Genomic DNA, 24,733 nt, shown 5'->3' on the forward strand with positions numbered 1-24,733 from the left:
GGTGCCCTGCGTCATTTACGTCGTCACTTCCTGCCGATACCGGTGTGGACGGTGTGAATCGTGGCTGGGCCGGTTCTCTGCTTCTCCCCATCCCCTACTTTCCTCCCTCCCTCCCTTTCCCTCCCTCGTCGACTGTTGCTTGCTGGTAGCAGACTCCCTGACCCCTCCCTCACCCCTTCCTAACCTCGGTGCCACCGGATTGCCCTTCTTTTCCTGTTGCCCAGCCCAGCCCTAGTGTCAGGGCGGGGGCCTGGAGGAGCCCGAGGCGCTGCAGCAGAAGAGAGAAAAGACAACGACGACCCTCAGCTCGCCAGTCCGGTCGCTGGGTTCGCCGCCGCCATGGCAATGAGACAGACGCCGCTCACCTGCTCTGGCCACACGCGTCCCGTGGTTGATTTGGCCTTCAGTGGCATCACGCCTTATGGGTATTTCTTAATCAGCGCTTGCAAAGGTGAGCAAGGCCTCAATCCTGGTCCCCGACGGCTGGGACTGGGCCGAAAGGGATTGGGACCCGCACTCTGCAGTGCTGCGCGGTGGTGTGGTGAGCGGGGAGGGGGCGATATTAACATCTGAGATGAGGGCCAACACTGGTCCGGTGGAGAAAGGAGTGTGTTAGGGAATCCGCAGCTGGAGCCGAGAGGCCTCCGGACGCTTATGTAGAAACTATTACCCCCAACTAAGACCTCTCTCCTTATTTTATTTTTATTGCTGTTTTTGAAGGAGCTGGACAGCACTTGCCTAGACTCTCGGGACAACACTGTAAATAGCTGTCAAGGATTTGGGGAAAGGAGAAATTAGGCCAGGCCGTGCAATACCTTACAAAGATGTTCGCTCTTGTCTCACTGGGTATTCCTTTGTGGTATTAACCTCATTTTTCAAATGGGAAACAGATTTAGGCTACAATGTTTGTCCAAAATAAGACTGAAAATCTAAGTTGTTTCGACGCAGATCAGTATTCCCAGCAAATTACAGATGCTTTTCAGGGAAAATGATCTGTTCAGCTCTTCAGTTAATTATTACTGGACATTCCGTAGTGACTTCAATCGGTGGTGATAGTTAAATAGCTGAAACAATTTTTCCACTTCGTCATTGAACATCATTGTATATTTACATTAATCCGAACTTATAAATTACATGTTTTAAAAAATATTTTCTAGATGGTAAACCTATGCTACGCCAGGGAGATACAGGAGACTGGATTGGAACATTTTTGGGTCATAAAGGTGCTGTTTGGGGTGCAACACTGAATAAGGATGCCACCAAAGCAGCTACAGCAGCTGCAGATTTCACAGCGTAAGTGTAGCCAAGATGGCTAACTTTGGTGTTCTCTGTAGATTGTGTCCTGAAATAATCAAAAACTTCAGTCTCAGATATTCATAAAATTCTGACTCGCTGGCTGCCATATAGAACGCATGATGTTTGATCTCACCAAAATTCCATCCTGGTCCATCGTGGTCCTGTGTGCTGCTTTTGTCTTCAGTGGTTCTCAAAATTTTTAGAGGCCTAAATGACTTACTCCTTATATTTTGATTGAAACTCAGGAATCTGCATTAACAAACGCTCCGGATAATGAATGTTGATCTCCTTTACGAATGCTGCTCTGTGTGTACTCCTTAGTGATAACCTACAGTGATGGCCCTAGGTTTTTATTTCAATCCCAGTTTTTGTTAACTGGCTGTAGGCATCACTAAAACTCATTGTGTCAAAAACAAACAAAAGACAAAACAACAAGAAAGCAAAACCCAACTGCTCTTCATTTCCTAAGTTTTTAAAGGTTGAAATCTAAAGCATTCTTGATTTTCCCTTACATCGAGATTATCATCATCTTTTTTGATTGTGCCAGCAGGATGTCTCCTGAATACAATGTTCCTCCATGTAGTAACTGCCACTGCCTTAGTTGAGGATCATTTTTAACTTTCAGTAGTTTCTTTTCCTCCTATTCATATTTCATGTTGCTGCCAGTTGTCTTCCTAAAAATGTGTTTGATCATGTCACTTCTCTACCTACTGATCTTCCTGTCTTCCCTTTGCCATTTTAGTAGTTCATGACCTTTGATACACATTAGAATATCTGGAGAGCTTTTCAAATATTCAAATGGTATGTGTCCCAGAAATTTGGATTTTTAAAACTTTTTTTTTTTTTTTTACTTTTTTACTCTCTCTCTCTATGCATATATATATTTACACTTTTTACTACATTGAAAAATTTTTAAAATACTTTTTAGTATATAGACAGTATCTGGCTATGTTGCCCAGGCTGTCTTAAACTGTTGGCCTCCATGCGTCAGCCTCTCAAAGAGCTGGGGTTGTGGGGGTGAACTATTGTGCCTGGTACAGAAATTCTGGTTTGATTGGTCTTTGGGGATGGAGTACTGATCATACTGATCATTGGCGTTTTTTTATTTTTCTTTCCTCCTTTTCTTTCCTGATATGCAGTCGTAGAATTGCTGACCTAAAGGACACATTTCAATTGTTGGCCCTTTACAGTTTGCTTCATCCTAGTTCATCAACATCATCCTCTCCCATTGCACACCATAAACCCACAATCTAATTATACTTATCTTATTGTTGTCAGAATATACTTTACCTGTTCTGACTTTTTGCTGTTAATTATGTTATTAAACTGACCTACAGTGGCCCTCGTTGCCTTTTTGGGAAGATATCATGTATTAAAAATCTTGTTCTCTCCAGTTCCTACTTGGTATTTGTAACTTAGGAATTTGACACTTCATTGTTTAAACTGATGAAGACAGTATCAAGAGCTATTGTGCATACACAAATTTATTAGATTTAAGAGGCTAGAGAGTACAAGTGGTGTTGATTTTTTTTTTTTTTTTTAAAGACAGAGTCTTGCTCTGTCGCCCAGGCTGGAGTGCAGTGGCACAATTTTGGCTCACTGCAACCTCCACCTCTGAGGTTCAAGTGATTCTCCCACCTCAGCTTCCTGAGAGGCTGGGACTGCAGGTGCGCGCCACCATGCCCGGCTAATTTTTGTGTTTTTAGTAGAGATGGGGTTTTGCCATGTTGGCCAGGCTGGTCTCGAACTCCTGACCTCAAGTGATCTTGGCCTCCCAAAGTGCTGGGAGCCTCCCACTGTGGCTGGCCTTTGATTTTTTTTTTTTTTTTTTTTTTTTTTTTTTTTTTTTGAGACGGAGTCTTGCTCTGTAGCCCGGACTGGAGTGCAGTGGCCGGATCTCAGCTCACTGCAAGCTCCGCCTCCCGGGTTCCCGCCATTCTCCTGCCTCAGCCTCCCGAGTAGCTGGGACTACAGGCGCCCGCCACCTCGCCCGGCTATTTTTTTTTTTGTATTTTTAGTAGAGACGGAGTTTCACCGTGTTGGCCAGGATGGTCTCGATCTCCTGACCTCGTGATCCGCCCGTCTCGGCCTCCCAAAGTGCTGGGATTACAGGCTTGAGCCACCGCGCCCGGCCTGATTTTTTTTTTTTTAAACAACCTCACACTAAGGAGGAATTGTAAATGTGCTGCCTCCTTCATTTTGAGTAAATTAAACATACCAATTTTAGAATGAAAAAATGAAGGCTGATTGATTGTGGTGGCGGATACATGACTGTATGCTCTTGTTTGTTGAAACAGTGTTGTCTTTATGCTTTCTTAACATTTCAAGTCTCAATGTCTGTGTTTACAACTGGTGTTAAGAGCATGAAGACTGGAGCCAGATGACCTGTATTTGAATTGGTGGCCTCATGCACTTTATTTAACCATTTTTTTTCAGTCCTGGTACCTACTTCATAGGTTGGTTTTGAATATTAAATAAGTTAATATGTTTCAAATACTTAGAATATTGTCTGAAGTCCATTACATCTATGAAAGTGTTACATATGTAAAGTAACGATGATAGCTACCATGTAAACTATTACCACCTGCACTTGATCAAAATCACATATTATTTTGAAACTAATATGGCTAAAGCCTTGAAACCATTTGGCCTCATGTAAGGAAGGTTGAATGAATTTAAATGTCAAGAAGGAAGATTTTTGTGATTTTTTCCCCCCCTCAGTTAAGACTTTAGGTGCTGTGTTAGAGTAGAAAATAGTAACAAGCATTGGCACTAAGTGGGCTTGCATTCATGTGCAAACTATGTTGTGTATTTCCAGTTGGATCATCATAGGATTATTATTATTATTATTTTTTTGAATCAGGGTCTTAGGTGCCTAGGCTAGAGTGCAGTGGTGTGATCATAGCTCACTGCAGCCTCTACCTCCCAGTCCCAAGCAGTTCTCCAACCTCAGCTTCCTGAGTAGTGACCACAGGTGTGTACTACCGTGCTTGGCTAATCTTTGTGTTTTTTGTAGAGACAGGCTTCTCCATGTTGTCCAGGTTGGTCTTGAACTCTTAGGCTCAAGCGATCTGCCCACCATGGCAGGATGTTTCTTAAACGTCAGTTTTCGTGTCTGTAAAATGGGACTAAGACCCATGAGATTATTGGAGGAACAGAGAGCTCTTTCTCTACCATATATCCCTGAAGTCCAGCATGATCTCTGTCACATAGTAGGTGCTCAATAAATGCTACTTGAGATTTATCCCTCATTTCCTCTATGTCTTGTCTATGGGGTGTAGGAGCATATTTTCGTGTGTGTGTGTGTGTGTGTGTGTGTGTGTGTGTGTGTATTCTCTCCAAGAAGTTACTCCCCACAGCCTACCTGATTAGTCATAGTTGGTATAAAGCATTTTTAGAAACATCTTTTTTTCCCTCCATTCTTATGTTTCTTGGAAAACTCATTTCTGGTGTGGTCATGTAAAAGTGGATTTTGGTCCTGTTTCTAGTGGAGAAATTTGGCAGAATAGGTCTGTGGACTAGTGTAGAATGTTATCTTGGAGTAATTTGGGCAGTTGAGTCCAGTGTTGAGTACAGTGTCCCTAAAACACCATCCTCTTTGTATCTGTTTGGGAAGAGTGCCAAAGTAAAGACAATTCTGTGCTGTGCTCCCGAGAGTGCTTAAGTAGATCTGGGATTGGGCCCAGGAATTTATAGGTAATCAAAATGTATCACTCTTTCTTTCTTGTAAAGCCAATAGAAATACCTAATTTTAGTTTTAATAAGGTTCTTGATAAATCAAAAATGGTATTATCTCCTACATGACTTGGTTAACGGTTAGTTCAAGTATTTAGGCACTTTTTAAAAAAATCTTAAACTGGCCTGTTTTTTTGAAGGTTTAAATAAGGAAGTTAAGCAGCTCCTATTATGAGACTTATGGTAAGTTCATTCTGAGGATATGAAAAGTATCAGGCAGCATTATTATTTGCAAGAAAATGGGGTATAAGAGGTATCAGTAGTTGAAGGAGATGACAAGTACTTCGTGGGATGTGAAGAAAATAAATGTTGGAGGGTTAGCTGCTGAAAGGATATGGTTAATAGCGCTTTACTGTCTTGATTTGAGCCCTGTGGCCAACTAATATATGCCAGTTTCTTGCCTGGAGATTGAATAATACCTTAGGAAACATTTAGATTAGATCCATTTTAGGGCTCTTACTGTGAATATTGGAAATCTGCCAGAGTTAGTACATGCCATGTCAGAAAGTGTCATGAGTCTATTTTAGTACTGTTTCTAAATAGGAGGAAAAACTACAGACACATTACCTCTCTGGTTAATATTCCTGCTTTGGTCACTCCAACTCTTTCCTCACCTTTGAATAGACACAGTCTAAGCAGAATCTTAAGATTTTAGAGCTGGCATGTTGGCATTAGCCTGTAGCTACTTAGGAGGCTGAGGTGGAAAATCTTGAGGCCAGGAGTTCAAATATAGCTTGGACTATACACCAAGACCCTGTCTCAAAAAGAAAAAAGAGAGGTTTTAAGTTTATGGGAGATTATTTAATATACCTGAAATTAGCATATCAAAGGACATTGCCCAGATTTCTTTTGAGACTTATGAATAACTAGAATAGGCATTTTAGATACGTTTGTTGTTTTCTTTTTTTTTTTTTTTTTTTTTTTTTTTTTTTTTTTTTTTTTTTTTTTTTTTTTTTTGAGACGGAGTCTGGCTCTGTCACCCAGGCTGGAGTGCAGTGGCCGGATCTCTGCTCACCGCAAGCTCCTCCTCCCGGGTTTACGCCATTCTCCTGCCTCAGCCTCCGGTGTTGTTTTCTTTACTTTTGATGCCTTCTGTCATTCTAATACTTGTGAACTCTTATCACAACCGTGAAATGCATTTCCCTGTGATTAAGGATATATGTAAACAAAAAACAAAGCAAATTTAAGCACAGTAATAAGTATAAGTGGAGTTCTGTAGGAGAACAGAAAGGAATGGTTAATTATTGGAGTCGAAGATAAATAGGTTTAAAGAAAAGATAGCATTTGAAATGAGCCCTTTTCATTTCAAGGGTGAGTAGAACTTTAATAGCTAAGAATGTAAAATACAGACTTAAGAGACTAATATGAACAAGAACATAGGAGCCTGGAAGAAAATACATAAGTTATTTGAGGAATGGTTTATAATCTAATGTGGCTAGATTCAGAGAAACAATACAAAATGGGGTTGGGAAAGTAGACTGGGGCCAGAGAGTTACACTGGAATGAGAGAGAGAGGAGTAGGTTTCCTGGGCAAAGAGAAATGAATACCAGGGAGTTTAGTAGCAAGAGTACTTATAGTTGACATTATTTCTTTCAGAACATATTTATTCAGCCACTCGTATGACCCATATTATTAAATGTTGCAAGCTTTGGTAGTGTATCATAAGCTTTCCTATTAGATGGTCTTTCATATTTATTTATTTATTTATTTATTTATTTATTTATTTATTTGAGACGGAGTCTGGCTCTGTCGCCCAGGCTGGGGTGCAGTGGCCGGATCTCAGCTCACTGCAAGCTCCGCCTCCTGGGTTTATGCCATTCTCCTGCCTCAGCCTCTGGAGTAGCTGGGACTACAGGCGCCCGCCACCTCGCCCGGCTAGTTTTTTGTATTTTTTAGTAGAGACGGGGTTTCACCATGTTAGCCAGGATGGTCTCGATCTCCTGACCTAGTGATCCGCCCGCCTCGGCCTCCCAAAGTGCTGGGATTACAGGCTTGAGCCACCGCGCCCGGCCGGTCTTTCATATTTATTAACCACATTGCAGATGCTATTAATGTTTATCTAGAATAGCCTTCCCTTGTTTTTCCCCTGATATATTTCTCTTTGCTTCTTCCGATGACTAGCTCTGTTACGTAGATTTTCTGGACAATATCTAAGTGCTTTTTTTCTGAGTTTTTATAGCCACATATATGTCTTTTAATTATATTTCTTAAATGTGTAATTTAATGCATGTTTTTCTCCTCAGCTAAAGCTCTACTAGGGCAAGAACCTACTGTGGGGTATTTTTTGTCTTCCATTTGTGCCTTAGCACTAAGTATAGAATGATATATATTTAAAATATTATGTATTTATTGGATAAACAAAAGAAAAGATATATCTCGCTTTTCTCTGATTTTTTTCCCTCTACCATTTTATTGCCCACTGTGTTCCCGAAAATAAGTATCAGTTGCATTAAAATGGAAATCTCTATGGAACATAGCTTCTTCACTCTTAGCAATTCTTTTCCCTGTCTGCAAAGTTTTCTTGTTTATTTTTCACTGACCTGTTCTGATCTAAAATCAACTTTTTTTCCCCCTTCCTTAAGCTTTTTTATTTCGGGGAACACTTTTAATTTTGTATTGTTCAACTATTACCCGCTTGGAATATACACACATATATATGTATGTATACCTACAACCAACTTGTATTTTGGGGTGGGGTAGTACAGAAAAAACAATGTAAAGATTAAAATTCTCAATGTTAGCATTATATAATCAAAGGCTGATAGTTGGGGGAAGTTAACTGTACTAGAGTTTGAAAATTTAAGTCAACTTTGAAGAAGAGATGAAGTGGACATTGTCTCTCCACTATCTTAATTTAAAATTTTATTTAGCCTATATTAAGGCTTTTCATTCCCTGTAAAATTTTTAAGGATTTCTGGTTTTTTTTGTCGTTGTTGTTGTGCATCTGAGTGGAGAATAGAGAAAAAATTGGCATGGTGAAACTAAAAATTGGTTAAAATATATGACAGTCTTGCTAAAGGGATATTGTGGCTATCAACTAAAATAAAAGTAAGTAGGATGGGTTGGTTCATGAATCTTACTTAAATTGTTCATATCTTTTCCACTGTCAAAGAAAATTAGATTGGTTATAAAGTTTTTACAAAGAAATTTCTTTTCCCTTAAGCTTATTTAAATATTTTATCAAATGAAGTCTGTAAGGGATATTAGAGATAAAGGAGATTTATAATATATTTATGTAACATTTCACATATCTAACTTATTTGGTACTCATCAATATTATAATTGTATTTATCCTTTTAATTTACTGGGTAATATTTATCCTACTAATTTTTCCTTTTTTACTTTTAGCAAAGTGTGGGATGCTGTCTCAGGAGATGAATTGATGACCCTGGCTCATAAACACATTGTCAAGACTGTGGATTTCACGCAGGTATCAGAAAATTGAATTTATTTTAGCAAGTTAAGTTGCTATTATATAGTGTGACAATGCTTTTATATTTGATTGGTGTGTATATTTGATTGATATATTTTGTGTGGAATATTTCTTATGTCTTGGTTCATATTTAATTTGATTGTATATTAAGCTCTATGAATTTGTTTCATGGTTAATCCTGTCAAGCTTTTAAGATACCATGGAACAAGTACCAGTCCTTCAACAAGCAAAAAACATCTGAAAAGCTCAAGTAACCTTTCTCACCTACTAATAGAAGTGAGAAGATAAATTTGAGATAATCAGAAAAGGGCCTCTCACAAGGGAGAGGAGTAGGATCAGGAGAGAATGGGAGAGTTCATGTATATGTAGCGTAATGTAAAGCTTTTGAACTGGAAAGCTCACAAGACTTGGTAGTTATGAGAGGGCAGCTATCCCACAGTATCTTCTCAGAAGTAATTGGTTATGTCTTGCATCTCTGTGATGTCTGTGAGCTAGATTTTGATTTTATTTGGTATTGAAGTTTGAAAGAGAAATAACTATTAAAATGGTTAACCTATTCACATTTTGTGTTTTCAGGATAGTAATTATTTGTTAACCGGGGGACAGGATAAACTGTTACGCATATATGACTTGAACAAACCCGAAGCTGGTAAGCATAATTTAAACATCAGCTTGTAGTTTTATTTTATTTTTTTTTAATTTAAATAACTGATTAAATGATTTCATGCTCAGTACTCAAATTTGGAAAATAAAGATAGTCATGACCGGGCACAGTGGCACACACCTGTAATCCCAGCACTTTGGGAGGCTGAGGCAGGTGGATCACTTGAGTTCAGGAGTTTGAGACCAGCCTGGCCAACTTGGCAAAACCCCGTCTCTACTAAAAGTACAAAAATTAGCCAGGTGTGGTGGCGGGCGCTTGTAATCCCAGCTACTCAGGAGGCTAAGGCAGGAGAATTGCTTGAACCCGGGAGGTGGAGGTTGCAATGAGCCGAGATCACGCCACTTTACTCCAGCCTGGGCAACAAGAGTGAAATGCCGTCTCAAAAAAAAAAAAATTAGTCACAAAGAAGAAAATTAAAACATAATTCACCCGTTTTCGGTTTATAAACTTTTGGTCTTTTTTATCCTGCAGTTTTAAAAAAAAAACAGTTTATTTGCCACGTTGCTATTGTATAACCTCCCAAATTGAAAATTTATTATGGCAAAAAATTTTATCATTATATTAAGTGTTAAAACAGTGTAGAACAGTGTTACTATTTTTTGGTAAGAAAGAGTGGTTATTTATAGAAGGTGCTGATGGTGGGAATTCTCAGTTGTGTGCACATATTGCTTAGATTTTTGCACCATGTAAATATATTAGCTATTTGAAAGAATTTAAAAATCTGCAATTACAGTTTTTTCATGTCACTAAATAGTCTGTGAACTCTTTGTAATGACTCTCTGGTTTTCCATCCTGTGGATATATCATAAGTGAATTCACTAGTTTCCTGTTTTGGCCTTAGGCTATGTACAAATTTTAAATGTTAAAAGCAGTATTATGCTAAACATCCTTGTAGTTGCAGATATTTTCACAATGATTTCCTTAAGATAACTAAGCAAAGTAGAATTGGTGGGACAAAGAGAAGTAGAATTGTTGGAAGGTGGCCGGGCGCAGTGGCTCGTGCCTGTAATCCCAGCACGTTGGGAGGCCAAGGTGAGCGGATCACCTGAGGTCAGGAGTTCGATACCAGCCTGGGCAACATGGTGAAACCCCATCTCTACTAAAAGTACAAAAAAATTAGCTGGGCATGGGCATGGTGGTGGGCGCCTGTAATTCCCAGGTACTCAGGAGGGTGAGGTAGGAGAGTCCCTTGAACCTGGGAGGTAGTGGTTGCAGTGAGCCAAGATTGTGCCATTGCATTCCAGCCTGGGGGACAAAAGCGAAACTCTTTCTCAAAAAGAAAAAAAAAAAAAATGAATTGTTGGAAGCCACTGATAGATAGTACCAAAGTGTCTTCCAACAAAGTATAGGTGTATATATGTATCTATACCCAACATGTTCTAGTGAACACTGATAACTAACTTTATCTTTGTCAATTTAAGAAAATAATTCTGTTGTATTAATGTGAAAATTCATGAGATTAAAATGCTGTTGAATACCATTTTAACGTATTTCCTTTTTTATGAAATAATTGCCTGTCTACCCTTTGCCCATTTATCTGTTGTGTTATTCATGTTTTTCTTACTGGTTTTTAAAGGTTCTTTATTGAATTGCAATTTATCATTTGCTTTTAAATTTTGTTAAGGCGGTTTTATGGTGTATACTTTTTTAACATTTTGGTGGTGAAATCCTTTATGCATTCTCTCATTTTACAGAAGTTATAAGTGTCTTCCCCACTCTACATACTTACTTTATTTTATAATATTTTAATCATTGCCCTCACCATATATATATACTTAGCTACCAAAACATGACAAACATAATTTTGTTTTATTGTATGTTTGGTATCTTTCAAATTTTATTATGTGGGCATTTATGTAGTCATAAATCTATAACATTGAAAAGAGTAATAAGAGTCAGAACTGCATTGGAAATTAAGCAGTTGTTCTCTTGAGATACCTTCCATTTCTGAGAGCTTTTAAAAATATTTTACGTTTTAGTGTTAGGGTAGTTTGTTATGAAAACATTTTTAAGGTGAGGAAACAAAGCCCATTTACAGATTTTTTTATTCTCCGTTGCATGTAGGGGTTTTTTTCTGCTTTCTTTTTTGATAAATTTATGCCAAAGCATAGGAAAGGACTCTGACCTCACTTTATCTATCAACTCATTCAGCAAAGCAAGGTAGTTCAGGGATTGGGTCAAAGCAAGGTAGTTCAGGGATTGGGTCACAGCAAGGTAGTTCAGGGATTGGGTGGACATTTTTCATACTCTGCCTTTCCCAAAGCTGTTTTATGAAAGTTGCTCTTTCTCTCACTGTGCTGGCAGCAGAAATGATAGCAACTTACTGAGGTTTTACTGTGTATCAGGTATCTGTTAAGCACTATTCTCATTTGTAACCATTGTTATCTCATTTTACAGATAAGGAAATAAAGTTAAAAACTTAAGTAACATGCCCAAAGGTGAAAATAGTGTTGAATGGCATTGCCTCCAGTGTCTGCTTTTGTCCCTAGAGAAAGCAGTGAGGGTTTTTTGAAGTCCTTTGAAAGGATAATCTCCTACAGATTTAAGCTCCCTTCCTTTTTTTTTTTTTTAATGTTTTCCTCACAGTGTAGAAACATTCTTGGGAATTGCTGTCCCACTTTCTGTTTCCCTCTTTCCTTCTAACTCTTATTTCCTATTAGTTACTATCGATAGCTGCTTGGATGAAGGTCGCAGAGTTAGCCATAGTACTAGAATCAGTTTCAACTATCTTGTTCCTGGGTCCATGTTCTTATTAAATTATGCCACATTAATTATTTTATTTCATGGCGATACAATAATGCTTTTGAATATTATCAGTTGTGCAGAAATTTAGCCTAGAGGGAGTGAGTGGTGCATTCACTCAGCTACATATAGCAAGCATGGTAGTTCCTTGGGTCCCTGTTACGCAGGTAAATTTATGTTCCAGTATAGAAAAACTAACTATATTCTATATAAACATTAGGTTTGAATTGGGCTCGGCTTTGAAAAGTTGCAGTCTAATTTAAAATGTGTGTTTTTTAAAATATATAATTGTTTCAATATTGTTCAGTTAAAAAAATCATGTATTAACAAATGTACTTTTAATTGTTTTATCTCAAGAACCTAAGGAAATTAGTGGTCACACTTCTGGTATAAAAAAAGCTCTATGGTGCAGTGAGGATAAACAGATTCTTTCTGCTGATGACAAAACTGTTCGGTAAGTACTTTTTCTTTAATAATTTACAATTTGAGGCCGGGCATGGTGGCTCACGCCTGTAATCCCAGCACTTTGGGAGGTGAGGTGGATGAATCATTTGAGGTCAGGAGTACTAGACCAGCCTGGCCAACATGGCAAAACACTGTCTCTATGAAAATTACAAAACTTAGCCAGGTGCGCTGGCACACACCTGTAATCCCAGCTACTTGGGAGGCTGAGGCAGGAGAATCACTTGAATCTGGGAGACAGAGGTTGCTGTGAGTCAAAATCGCGCCATTGCACTCTAGCCTGGGTGACAGAGCTAGACTGTCTCAAAAACAAAAAACAAACTTAGAATTTGAAAAATATTTTACCTTAGAGCTTCTATTTTAAATACATTTAATATTATGTGCAAAAAATGTTCTGAACATTAAAATTTAAGTTGCACCCAGGTCACATTTATCTAGAGCTATTTACTATTACAGGTCGAGTATCCCTAACCTGAAAATCTGAAATTTGAAACACTCTGAAATCTGAGACTTTGAGTGCTGACTTGATGCTTAAAGGAAATGCTCATTAGAGCATTTTGAGTTTTCTATTTTCAGGTTAGGGATTCTCAATCGGTAAGTGTCTGATGCAAATATTCCAAAATCCGAAAGAGTTTGAAATCCAACTTCTTTCTGGTCGCAAGTATTTTCGATAAGGGATGCTCACCTTGTATATACAGACAGCAAAATTCAGAAGAAAATTAAATCCTGATATCTTATAAGCAGGTGTTCTTTTTTTTTTTTTTTTTTTTTTTTTTTTTTTTTTTTTTTGAGACGGAGTCTCGCTCTGTCGCCCACGCTGGAGTGCAGTGGCGCAATCTCGGCTCACTGCAAGCTCCGCCTCCCGGGTTCACGCCATTCTCCTGCCTCAGCCTCCCGAGTAGCTGGGACTACAGGCGCCCGCCACTGCGCCCGGCTAATTTTTTCTATTTTTAGTAGAGACGGGGTTTCACCATGGTCTCGATCTCCTGACCTTGTGATCCGCCCGCCTCGGCCTCCCAAAGTGCTGGGATTACAGGCATGAGCCACCGCGCCCGGCCTAAGCAGGTGTTCTTAACCTGGGTCTGTGGGCAGGTTAAAGGGAGGGTCCATGAAGCCTCTGAAATTCTATACAAAAATCTTATGTGCTGATACCTGATGTATATTTCTTTGGAAAGATGTGTAGCTATTGCTAGATTCACAAAAACAGAGTGTAAGAACCACTATTTATAGCAGTGCTGAAATTGACTAGATTAGGACTTGGCTTATGTAGTTTTGCCAAATTGGGAAGTATATGTAGGTATTGAAGTTGATTTTACTTACAAGCTGTTGTCATGCATAATTTGACATTGTATATAGAAACCCAGAATTTCTTTTTATCATCTGTAATGGTGACTTGGAATGAATGTTGTTTTTCTGTAATTGTGATTGTTCTTTCTTTGGCTAATCTGCAGATGTAATTAGAATTTATAAGCTTTTTTCTGACATGAGTAAACATCATCATATTTTTATCTTTATTTTGCAGACTTTGGGATCATGCTACCATGACAGAAGTGAAATCTCTAAATTTTAATATGTCTGTTAGTAGTATGGAATATATTCCTGAGGGAGAGATTTTGGTTATAACTTATGGACGATCTATTGCTTTTCATAGTGCAGTAAGGTATGTCCAAGAAATACTTTCATTTTCTGTTTTAGGTAACAAAAGACAATTTGGCTACTTAAAAATGGAAAGGTATTTACTTTTTTTAAAAGTAAAGAGGCCAGGAAGGGTGGCTTATGCCTATAATCGCAGCACTTTAGGAGGCTGAGGTGGGAGGATGGCTTGAGACCAGCCTGGACAACACAGTGAGACCCCCATCTCTACAAAAAATAAAATTAGCTGGTCGTGGCACATGCCTATAGCCCAGCTGTGGGAGGCTGAGGGGAGAGAGTTGCTGGAGCCAGGGAGGTTGAGGCTGCATTGTGCTGTGATCCTGACACTGCACTCCAGTCTGGATGACAGAGCAAAACATCCTCTGGAAAAAAAAAAGAAAAGCAAAAACTGCTGGATTGGTAATGTAATTTATGTTTTTTTACTATATGAAACCATTGCGGGCTGGGTGTGGTGGCTCACGTCTGTTATCCCAGCACCTTGGGAGGATCACTTGAGGTCAGGGATTCGAGACCAGCCTGGCCAACATGGTGAAACCCCGTCTCTAAAATAAAAATACAAAAAGAAGAAAAATTAGTTTTTCTGTAGTCCCAGCTACTTGGGAGGCTAAGGCAGGAGAATTGCTTAAGCGCAGGAGGTGGAGGTTGTAGTGAGCCAAGGTCGCACCACTGCATTCTAGCCTGGGTAACAGAGCGAGAGTCTGTCTCAAACAAAAAAACAGTATGATCTTTATTCTACTATTTATTTTCACCTTAAAATTTTAGAGAAGGAATAATCTTATTTCTATTCCTATGTGCAGACTTAATGATTTTTTTAAACAGATGTGAATTTTGTGACTTTAAATGTAGTAAATACTCTTGTAGAAAGACTGGAATATATAAGATAATTGAAAAAAAATGTACCCACAGTATTATAACCATAGTTGCAAGAGTGTTAATGGTAGTTATATTTTCTGCTAGTCCGTTTCTCTATGTTACATATGTGGGTGTACAGTATTTTGTGTTTTTTTCTTTAATTATTAGGACCATAATGATATCATTTTGATGTATTTAAAAATATTAGCCATTTGAAAACATTTTTACTTGATACACTATATTGCATTATAGCTTGTACTAAATTATGGGTTAGTTTCCCTATTTTAGCATCATGGTGAAAGATCTGGTACATCACAGTAGATAGGATCCTGTAAGTAGAATTGTCAGTTCAAAGGGTAGAAATGAGTTTAAAATTCTTAGTTATACATGACACTTAATTGATTTCCATAAAGATTATACCACATTACACTTTGATTGATATTTGACCAGTGTCTTAACTTTGTGTCTAAAGGGCTACTTGCAGAGTCAAACTTCCCTAACCTGAGAGAAAGAAAAGGCAGTATAATTGGAGGAGAGCAATTAAGACTGTCAAGGAGTTTATACACATACAGTAAACTGATAATAGTAGAATACTATTTCCTGGAGCTGTCAATTAGTATATTAATGCTCTTCACTCACTCCTGCAGTTAGGCAAATCCCATGTTGGTGGCAGAAATTTTCTGACCCATTGAATGTTCTAGCATTAGAGCTAGCAAGTTGCTATGTAGTGATCTGCATAAGTCATGAGTAACTTTAATTATCATGCTTTAAAGTATATGATGATGGGAAGTATTTAGGAGCTAGGATATATCATGTTTTGTATTGGAGGCCTTTCATGATTTTTAGGGTTAAACTGAAAAAGCTAATGTCCAAACTGTAATTAATTTTCAGATGAAGCTGTTATTATGCATTGATTTTTATTATATAACTACAGCCCCAAATTTTGTTAGTCTTTTACTGCCTTATAGTAATAACTGTTTTTAGCAGTTTATATTTTATGACACTGAAAGTTTATCTTACTGAGGAGCTTAAACCCTCAGCAATTAATAATATATAAATAATCCTTTATATTAATTACCTACTGTGAAAACTTTTTCTATTTACAAAGATAATATGTGCTTGTAGAAAATTGAAACAATATAGGTGAAATTTATTTAAGAGCAAAAATCCCAATGTATTATTCATACTGTTTTAATTAGCAAACACACGCATTTCCGGGAAGACATCCACTGCATAAACTGGGTATCCCTCCATCAAAATGTCTTTGTATTGCTGAGATGAACTCCACTTGGGCATAGTACCCATTTGATTTTTTTTTTTTTTTTTTTTTTTTTTTTTTTTGGCTAACAGAGCTTTTTTACATCAGTGTTTATGTTTGAGTAAATGAGTATTTAATTGTTCCTTGGGTTTCAGAGTTTAAGAACAGTTCAAATGTAACTCGTTATTTATACAATATTCAAGATTTGTAAATACTACTTAAATTTTTTTTCAGTTTGGACCCAATTAAATCCTTTGAAGCTCCTGCAACCATCAATTCTGCATCTCTTCATCCTGAGAAAGAATTTCTTGTTGCAGGTGGTGAAGATTTTAAACTTTATAAGTATGATTATAATAGTGGAGAAGAATTAGGTGAGTTGTCCCCTTACAGTGATGTGGTTACCTTTATCATATGTTAAGTCCCAGTAATTAACACCTCATTTATATAACATGTTGAAAGCAAATTTTTCAGCTAACTTAAGCTTGGTGCTTACAAGTGAAAAAGTAAAGGCGTTTTAACCATTTGGGTTAGATGTTTTTTTTAGATCTGTAAACAAAGTATGCAGAAATTTGACCTTTTAACTGAAGTACATCATTATCCTAATGTATTACCGTATAGTGAGTTTTAGGCTTTATTGGCTGGGAGGAAGGGGGGAATCTTACATCAAAGTCATATGTTAAACAGATGAAAGGAGATCCATTCTTTCTGAAGTATGCTGTGGATGTGTAACCCCATCTACTTGGCCCATCTTCCTTTTTGCCAACTTAGGAATCCCTGAGACTCCATAAAGAACAGTGTGTGGGGGAAAACCAGTATAGTATATTACAGGGACACCTTTAGGAATCTGAATTGGGGAGTTATTTTTATCGACTTTTTATTTATTCTATTTTAGAGTTTGAGTTTTGCTTTCATTTTCATGATAACAGTCCTTAGTAAGGGGAAGGGGAAGGCATGCGGATTAATTTGAAGTTAATGTATATTTATCTGATGGACCAGGTATTTCACATAGGTACATGTGGTTCTCAGTATCTACTTTTAGCCTTCCCAAATAGTTTTTGCTTTTAGTTCAAAAATATATTTAGTTTTTATAAATACATATTTTTATCTATAAGCTGTCTCTTCTTGTTCTTACCTGTTTCTAGCTGCCCTGCTTTACCAATCAAAGAACAAAGCTTGCTAGATTACACCCAAAGAACAAAAGACAATTTTACAGTTTTGTTTCTTGGGGAACATTGATGCGTCTGGGTTGCACAAATGGAACCTTGGTGATGGACCATGCAGAATCTATTTTAATTGCTTGTGGTTCAACTTTTATTACTTGAATACAAGTGACATAAATAAGATACTCTTTTCTGTTACTTTTATTTAGTGCCGGTTTTCAAAGTTTTGGAATGTTTTTGGTTTCATATTTTATTCTTTTTCAAGATGAGAGAACTGAATTATTTGCCTAAGATCTGAAGTCACAGTGAATACCAGACCTGCCCAGCCTTTCTCTTTCCAAAACCGTGTGTTCTGTGTACTCTTACAACTTTTCTATTCTCTGGTTGGACACAGATGGGAGACAGAAAAGGAACATTGGTCGAGTAAAGGACTTTGAGAACTAGTAAGGTGATGAGGCATTAGAAAGTAGATGAGAAAGGTTCATACATAAAGGCACTACTTGAATATAACAATGTGCCTAATCTGTACATTTTCTTGTTAGGTTCCATAGATTAAAATATTTATGGATCATTGTTGATCCTATATCTCAACCTTTCTGTGTGACAGAATAATTAGTGGACTGTAGGAAATTAAGAGGCAAAGTGTGTAAAAGAGCTCCACCTGGTGGCTCTCTGTAGTCATAATAAAAATTGGTTCCCTGAGAAATAGGCAGTGAGGTGTTTGTTTTGTTTTGTTTTGTTTTGTTTCTGAGATGGAGTCTTGTTGTCACCCAGGCTGGAGTGCAGTGGCGCGATCTCGGCTCACTGGAAGCTCCACCTCCCGGGTTCACGCCATTCTCCTGCCTCAGCCTCATGAGTAGCTGGGACTATAGGCGCCACCACCACGGGCCTGGCTAATTTTTTGTATTTTCGGTAGAGATGGGGTTTCACCTTGTTAGCCAGAATGGTCTCGATCTCCTCACCTTGTGATCTGCCCGCCTCGGCCTCCCAAAGTGCTGGGATTACAGGTGTGAGCCACCGCACCCGGCCGCAGTGAGTTTTAAGATGTGGAAATTGGAGGTTGAACTGATAAGACTTTAAATCTACTTTCTATAGAATTAATGGGGTTTTCATTTACCTCTTTTTCTCCATCCTTAATGAAACATGAAGACTCATGTACTTTTTTAGAGGGACAATCAGAAACTAGAATGTGTGCTAGATTTGGAAAGGAGTAATCTTACAGAGAAAGGGTCAATGATATACCACTTTTGTGATGAGAAATTCAGTACAGTTTTTAATGTTTGTCTTAAGAATTTTTCATCTCCCCAGTAACACAGTATTTTTTTTTCAGCATATCAATATTTAACCTAATAGTTAAAATTATCTAATAGCCCTCTTCTTTTTCAGAATCCTACAAGGGACACTTTGGTCCTATTCACTGTGTAAGATTTAGTCCTGATGGAGAACTCTATGCCAGTGGTTCAGAAGATGGAACATTGAGACTATGGCAAACTGTGGTAGGAAAAACATATGGCCTTTGGAAATGTGTGCTTCCTGGTAAGAATTTTTATTCAGAGTAATAAAATTTTTAAAATGCATGATTTTGTGTCATTTTTCATCATTAATTTTATTTCAGGGTTTTTGTCTTCTATAAATTTTAAATTATATATTATGGTTTAAGCAGAGAGAAGCCCAGGATTATAAATTGGCCAGAGAAAGGGTCATGTTCGTTTGTTTAATTTTTTTTTTTTTGTATGGCTGGGTGTGGTGGCTCATGCCTGTAATCCCAGCACTTTTGGAGACTGAGGCAGGCCTATCACGAGGTCAGGAGTTCAAGACCAGCCTGGCCAACATGGTGAAACCCCATCTCTACTAAAAATACAAAAATTAGCTGGGTGTGGTGGCATATGCCTGTAATCCCAGCTACTCAGGAGGCTGAGGCACGAGAATCGCATGAACCCAGGAGGCATGCATTGAGCTGAGATCACGCCACTGCACTCCAGCCTGGGTGACAGAGTGAGACTTGGTCTCAAAAAAAATAAAATAAATTTTATTGTACAATCTAGTCTGTTCCTAAATTTTTATACTAGCACATTTTGTGGCTGGAATATATCTAATTCAAAATTTGCTGGAAGGCAACATGAAGACAAGTAAATGTATCTAATCTCTGAAGAGTATTACTCACTAATCCACACCAATAAAGGTAGACATGTTCTTAATAAAAAATATCTAGTTACTAATCCCTAAGTAGTTGGCGTATGAACCTAAAAGTAATTTCGAAGAAAGACATACTATTTTAGAATCACAAGTATTTAAAAATGAGTTGTTTTTATAATAGTTTGTAGCGATTTCTTGGAATAGTCTTATCTTGCTCTTCCTGCTTTTTGAACACTAGAAATTACTTGTAATAGTGTAATTCATATAATCATCATTGCTTTTCTTTTTACAGAAGAAGATAGTGGTGAGCTGGCAAAGCCAAAGATTGGTTTTCCAGAGACAACAGAAGAGGAGATAGGTAAATGCTAAGGACTTTTGTAAGAGTCCTAGGGGATTTAAAATTGAACTGTAACAGAAGTTTTACTCATTGGCAGAAGAAATTTATTAAATATGAACATATTTAAATAATGGAAACTTTAAATATTTGTGCATGTATATATACATATTTATAAGCTAAATATTTAAATGCCTACTGCATAGTAGTAATAGGTGCAGAAATGTAGTATGGACACGACCGATGTGGTTACTCTTTCAGAGCCTGGAGTCTAACTTAGGAGACATGCCAACACAAACAAATTATTGTAAGGCGGATTCAAAAAAGCTTCCTTGGGAAGTGACATTTAAACTGGGACCTAAGGATGAGCAGAAGTGATTTAGATGAGGTCATGAGAGGGGCTATTGGTAGGGACAGGATGGAAAAGTTCATAGCAGGAAAACTGTGCTAACTAAAAGTTCAGAACCAAAAAGGAGCATAGCATATGAGGAACTAAAAGAACTTCTCCCTGCCTCCAGGTTAAACAGCAAAGGCAGAGTGAAGCTGGAGAAGCTAGATCATTTGAGGGCCTCATTTGCTGTATTAGATGTTGGAGAATTTTATACTAAGAACAATGAGAAACCTTTGAATTTTAAGAAGAGGAATTTAAAAGATTGCCTTGGGAGGTCGAGACCAGCCTGGCCAACATGGTGAAACCCTGTCTTTCCTAAAAATACAAAAACTAGCTGGTCATGGTGGCGGATACCTATAATTCCAGCTATTTAGGAGGCTGAAGCAGGAGACTAGCTTGAACCCAGAAGGTGGAAGTTGCAGCGAGCAGAGATTGCGCCACTGCACTCCATCCTGGGTAACAGAGAGAGACTGTCTCAAAAAAAAAAAAAAAAAAAAGTTGCCTTGGCTGTGGCACGTACAGAGAGAATTGGCCTGGAAACAAGAGTGAACATGGACCAGTTAGGGGGCATTGTAGTCTAGATGCGTGATCCTGTATTTTGTTTTGTTTTGAGTCTCGCTCTGTCACCCAGGCTGGAGTGCAGTGGCACGATCTCAGCTCACTGCAGCCTCCGCCTCTGGTTTCAAGCGATTCTCCTGCTTAAGCCTCCTGAGTAGTTGGAATTACAGGTGCACTACCACGCCTGGCTAATTTTTGTATTTTTAGTGGAGATGGAGTTTCACCATGTTGGTCTTGAACTCCTGACCTCATGATCTGCCCACCTCGGCCTCCCAGAGTGCTGGGATTACAGGCATGAGCCACTGTGCCCAGCCTATCATGTATTTTTTAATAAGGGTATTGCAATGAGAACAGAAAAAGGTAGATGCAGTTGAGAGTCTTTTAGACTTGTTAGAATTGTGAGATTGATGAGTGGGGGTATCATAAGGAAGAATTCAGATTGCTGCCATGAGGAACTGGGTGTGATGATTTTGGGGGAGATTGGGAAGGTGTTTACCCAATTAGAGTTTTCCTTAAATTTTTTATTGTTAAGCACCTTCTTGCTGAAACTTAATGTTGATGGTTAATGTTTTGCTTTAAATAGCACTAAATATTAGGATTTGAATCACTAAAAGAGAGGGCCAGATCCTTCAAAGACATGACTTTAATTCAGGGTTTATTAGATAGTTGGAGTCTGAAAATTTAGGCCAGAAAGGGACCCTTGGAGGTTGAGTTATGGTGTCAGAGAGTCTAGTGGATAAAACACATGAACTCTTTCTTTGCCTTTTCAATGACATGAGTCTAGTTATTAGTGGCATGTGCAGTTCTCTTCTTCCCCTTACCAGAGTATGCTTTACAAACACTTTTTTATGCCTTCATTACACGGAAATGTAGATTTGCTTCTTTCTTTTATTAAGTTGACTAATGTGACTTTTTTTTTTTTTTAAACTTATAGAAGAAATTGCTACAGAGAATTCAGATTGCATCTATCCTTCAGCTCCTGATGTTAAGGCCTGAGCGTCAATCATATGCCACAGTTAGTATACACCTGACTAAAACGAGCAAGCAGAGAAAAGCATCAGCCTTCCAGAGTTACTCTCTGCTTAAGGCAGAAACAGCAGTAAATAATGAGGAAAATGAATTATCTCCAGTGCTGGAACAACTAACTAACTTGGTGTTACCTGTAAGTGAAAACTCAGGAGTGTCAGATAAAGGGAGGTGGAGTTATCCTCTTATAGTACAGTGGCCTGTTATCTTTTTAATGAATATATACAAGCCAACATCCAATTTCTATTATTACAATTAGGGTTCTTGTAGCCGTTTATGTTATTATGGAGAAGAAAAATATATTGGCTTATTTTTCTGATCTTTTTCCTTAAAGCAGAATGCCTTTTTTTTTTTTTTTTTTTTTTTTGCTTCACTTGTAAAGAAGAGGGAATACATGATAAAGTAACTGGTTTGATTTCTCTTTCATTGTACACTGCTTCTGAACATCTAATTGTTTTTGGTTGTCTAAATAAAATGCCTCTAAAACAAAACAATGTTTGGTTTTTTTGGGGAAAAACTACTAATTTGAGTTTTATAAGTGGAAATAGCCAGAAAGTTTTTCTGTATCATAACCATAGCAAAAGATAAGCTGATTAATCTGTAGTAAACATTATTTTATAATATTGAGATTCAGTTACTTGTACTGAATTTTTGAAATTCTTAGTCCTTTACTAGTGTTTCGTTTACCTCCTCTATTCCCAGATTGGATAGAAGTGCTTGACATGCCTTTTTAAATGATTATTTAAATTAAATACATGCTAGTTATAGGAAAAAAAAAACAACTGAAATTTTAGTAGTAAGCTGAAAGATCACTTAAAATCCTACCACTTGTCAAAAACCTATTAAAATTGAATGACCGTTAATACATGTTAGGGCATGTCTGTATGTATATACAGATAGAATGGATTTTATAAAAATGGGATTACTATAGACCTGCAGTGGTTTAAGAAGTATGGAATTTTACCTCATTCTTTAAATTAAATTTGGGTGGCATTCAGAAAGCCCTTTTAAAACCTTCTAATAAATTGGATCAACTGAGTTTAGACTTGTAATTTATTTTTTAAAATACAGAGGGCATATTAAATGAGTAAGGTGGAAATACTTGAGATGAATAAATAACATCTTTGCCAACTTCCTTTTTCTCCTGATCAGTCTTGTGAGTGACCCTTGATAACTTTTCTTTAAAGCAATATGAGTCAACCAAAGAATAAGATTAATTTTTGAGGATTTGTGATAACCAGAAGAAAGCACTGTAGGCTGTGACAGCCTGTGATGGCCAAGAGAAATACAGGGGAGCCAACTGGTGATCCACATAGGCTTTCATAGAGTGGTAGTATTTTTGTGTCAGCTTATTACATGCCTGAACCTCTGGATTGCAGCAGTGTTGTCATTGTACCAGCAGTTGCTCAGACTCTAATCAGAGTCTGATGTACCCTCAATAAAGTTTTGTGTCATCAGATTGGAATCATGAAGTTGCTTGTTATTTATGAACCAAGGGAATTTCTACTTAGGTTTCATAAAAGTCTAATGACCCTGTACAGGTACAGTCCTTTGTGTATTCGTTTCCTGTGCTGCTATAACAAGTGACCACAAATGTGTACCTTAAGACAACACAAATTTATTATCTTACAGTTTGGGAGGTCAGAAGTCCACAATAGGTCTTGCTGGGCTTAAATTAAGGTGTCAGCAGAGCTGCAAGCCTTCCAGAGGCTCTACAGGACAATCTGTTCCCTTGCCTTTTCTAGCTTCTGGAAGTCAGCTGCATTCCCTGGCTCATGGTTCCTTCCTCTTTACGTCCAGCAGTGTCTGTTTTTTAATCTCTTACTCTGAATGTGACTCTGCATCTCCTGCTTCCTCTTCTTTTACTTAGAAGGAGGTTTGTAATTATATCAGGCCCGCCTGAATAATTCAGGATAATCTTCCCAGTTCAAGATCTTCAATTTAATTACGTCTGCAAAGTCCCTTTTGCCATATAGAATGACATATTCACAGGGTCTGGGGATTGGGAAGTGAACATCTTTGTGGGGGCTATTGGTCATTAGTCTGCTTACCACACTTTGTAATGGTAGAATCCTACAGTAGAATTTAACAAAACTTTTAAGTACATGTTTCTAGAGCAGTGGTTACTTTTCTGTTCTCCTCTTTCTAAACCTTCAGAAGCATTCAATAATGATCCACTTGCTTGTTTTTGACTTTTTTTTTTTTAGCTTCTATGAAACCACGCTCCTGGGTCTTTTTTTTTTTTTTTTTTTTTTTTTTTTTTTTTTTTTTTTTGAGATGGAGGCTCGCTCTGTCACCTAGGCCGGAGTGCAATGGTGCAATCTCAGCTTACTGCAACCTCTGCCTCCCAGGTTCAAGCGATTCTCCCACCTCGGCCTCCTGTAGCTGGGACTACAGGCAATGCCACCACGCCTAGCTAATTTTTGTATTTTTAGTAGAGACGGTTTCGCCATGTTGGCCAGGATGATCTTGATCTCCTGACCTGGTGATCCACCCGCCTCAGCCTCCCAAAGTGCTGGGATTATAGCTGTGAGCCACCGCGCCCGACCAGGTCTTTTTATACCTTACTGACTCCTGTATTTGCCAGTTCCTCCTTTTTTTTCTTGACTTCAGATCTGGGCTGTACTTTCTAGCTCTGTTCTCTAAAGAAAAATATCATCCGCCGTTAGGACATTCAGGATCTTCTGATACGTTCTAAATTGTGTATCTGGGCTGCTTCTTTGAGCACCAGAGTTTGACAGCATAGTTGAGTGCTCCATCTTAACCTTTCATGAGACTCTGAGACTTATCTATCGTAAGTCTTGATTTTTTTAATCAAACTTGTTTCTCCCTCAACCTTTCCCCATTCCACTAACTGGTACTAACTTATACTTACTTGTTCAAACTAAAAGACATGGAAATCCTTGACTCTGTTCTCTCTCATCCTCATGTCTATATGCAAGTTCTATGGGCACTTCTGAAGCTGTGCTTTGTCTCCTCTCCATTGTTACCACCTTAGGCAGGCTACCTTTCTCAGTTCCTTCGTAACTGCT

General features: G+C 38.0%; 1 protein-coding gene across 1 annotated transcript; it reads left to right on the plus strand.

Annotated features, from left to right (window-relative positions):
- The first annotated feature begins 10 nt into the window (after window positions 1-10).
- Window positions 11-23,166, plus strand: STRAP (serine/threonine kinase receptor associated protein). The gene is made up of 10 exons (XM_007967773.3): window positions 11-451; window positions 1,158-1,293; window positions 8,381-8,462; window positions 9,042-9,114; window positions 12,229-12,325; window positions 13,856-13,993; window positions 16,331-16,467; window positions 18,643-18,792; window positions 19,685-19,750; window positions 21,610-23,166. The coding sequence occupies exons 1-10, from the start codon at window positions 340-342 to the stop codon at window positions 21,669-21,671; spliced, it is 1,053 nt and encodes a 350-aa protein (XP_007965964.1). The 5' UTR covers window positions 11-339; the 3' UTR covers window positions 21,672-23,166.
- The last annotated feature ends 1,567 nt before the right edge of the window (window positions 23,167-24,733 follow it).

This window comes from Chlorocebus sabaeus, chromosome 11, assembly GCF_047675955.1.
Source record: "Chlorocebus sabaeus isolate Y175 chromosome 11, mChlSab1.0.hap1, whole genome shotgun sequence".
Classification (NCBI taxonomy): domain Eukaryota; kingdom Metazoa; phylum Chordata; class Mammalia; order Primates; family Cercopithecidae; genus Chlorocebus; species Chlorocebus sabaeus.

Coding starts and splice junctions, on each gene's coding strand:
- STRAP (XM_007967773.3), top strand. CDS start 340: ATGGCAATGAGACAGACGCCGCTCACCTGCTCTGGCCACACGCGTCCC. Junction 1,294..8,380: donor GCAGCTGCAGATTTCACAGC/GTAAGTGTAGCC, acceptor TTTTACTTTTAG/CAAAGTGTGGGATGCTGTCT. Junction 13,994..16,330: donor GCTTTTCATAGTGCAGTAAG/GTATGTCCAAGA, acceptor ATTTTTTTTCAG/TTTGGACCCAATTAAATCCT.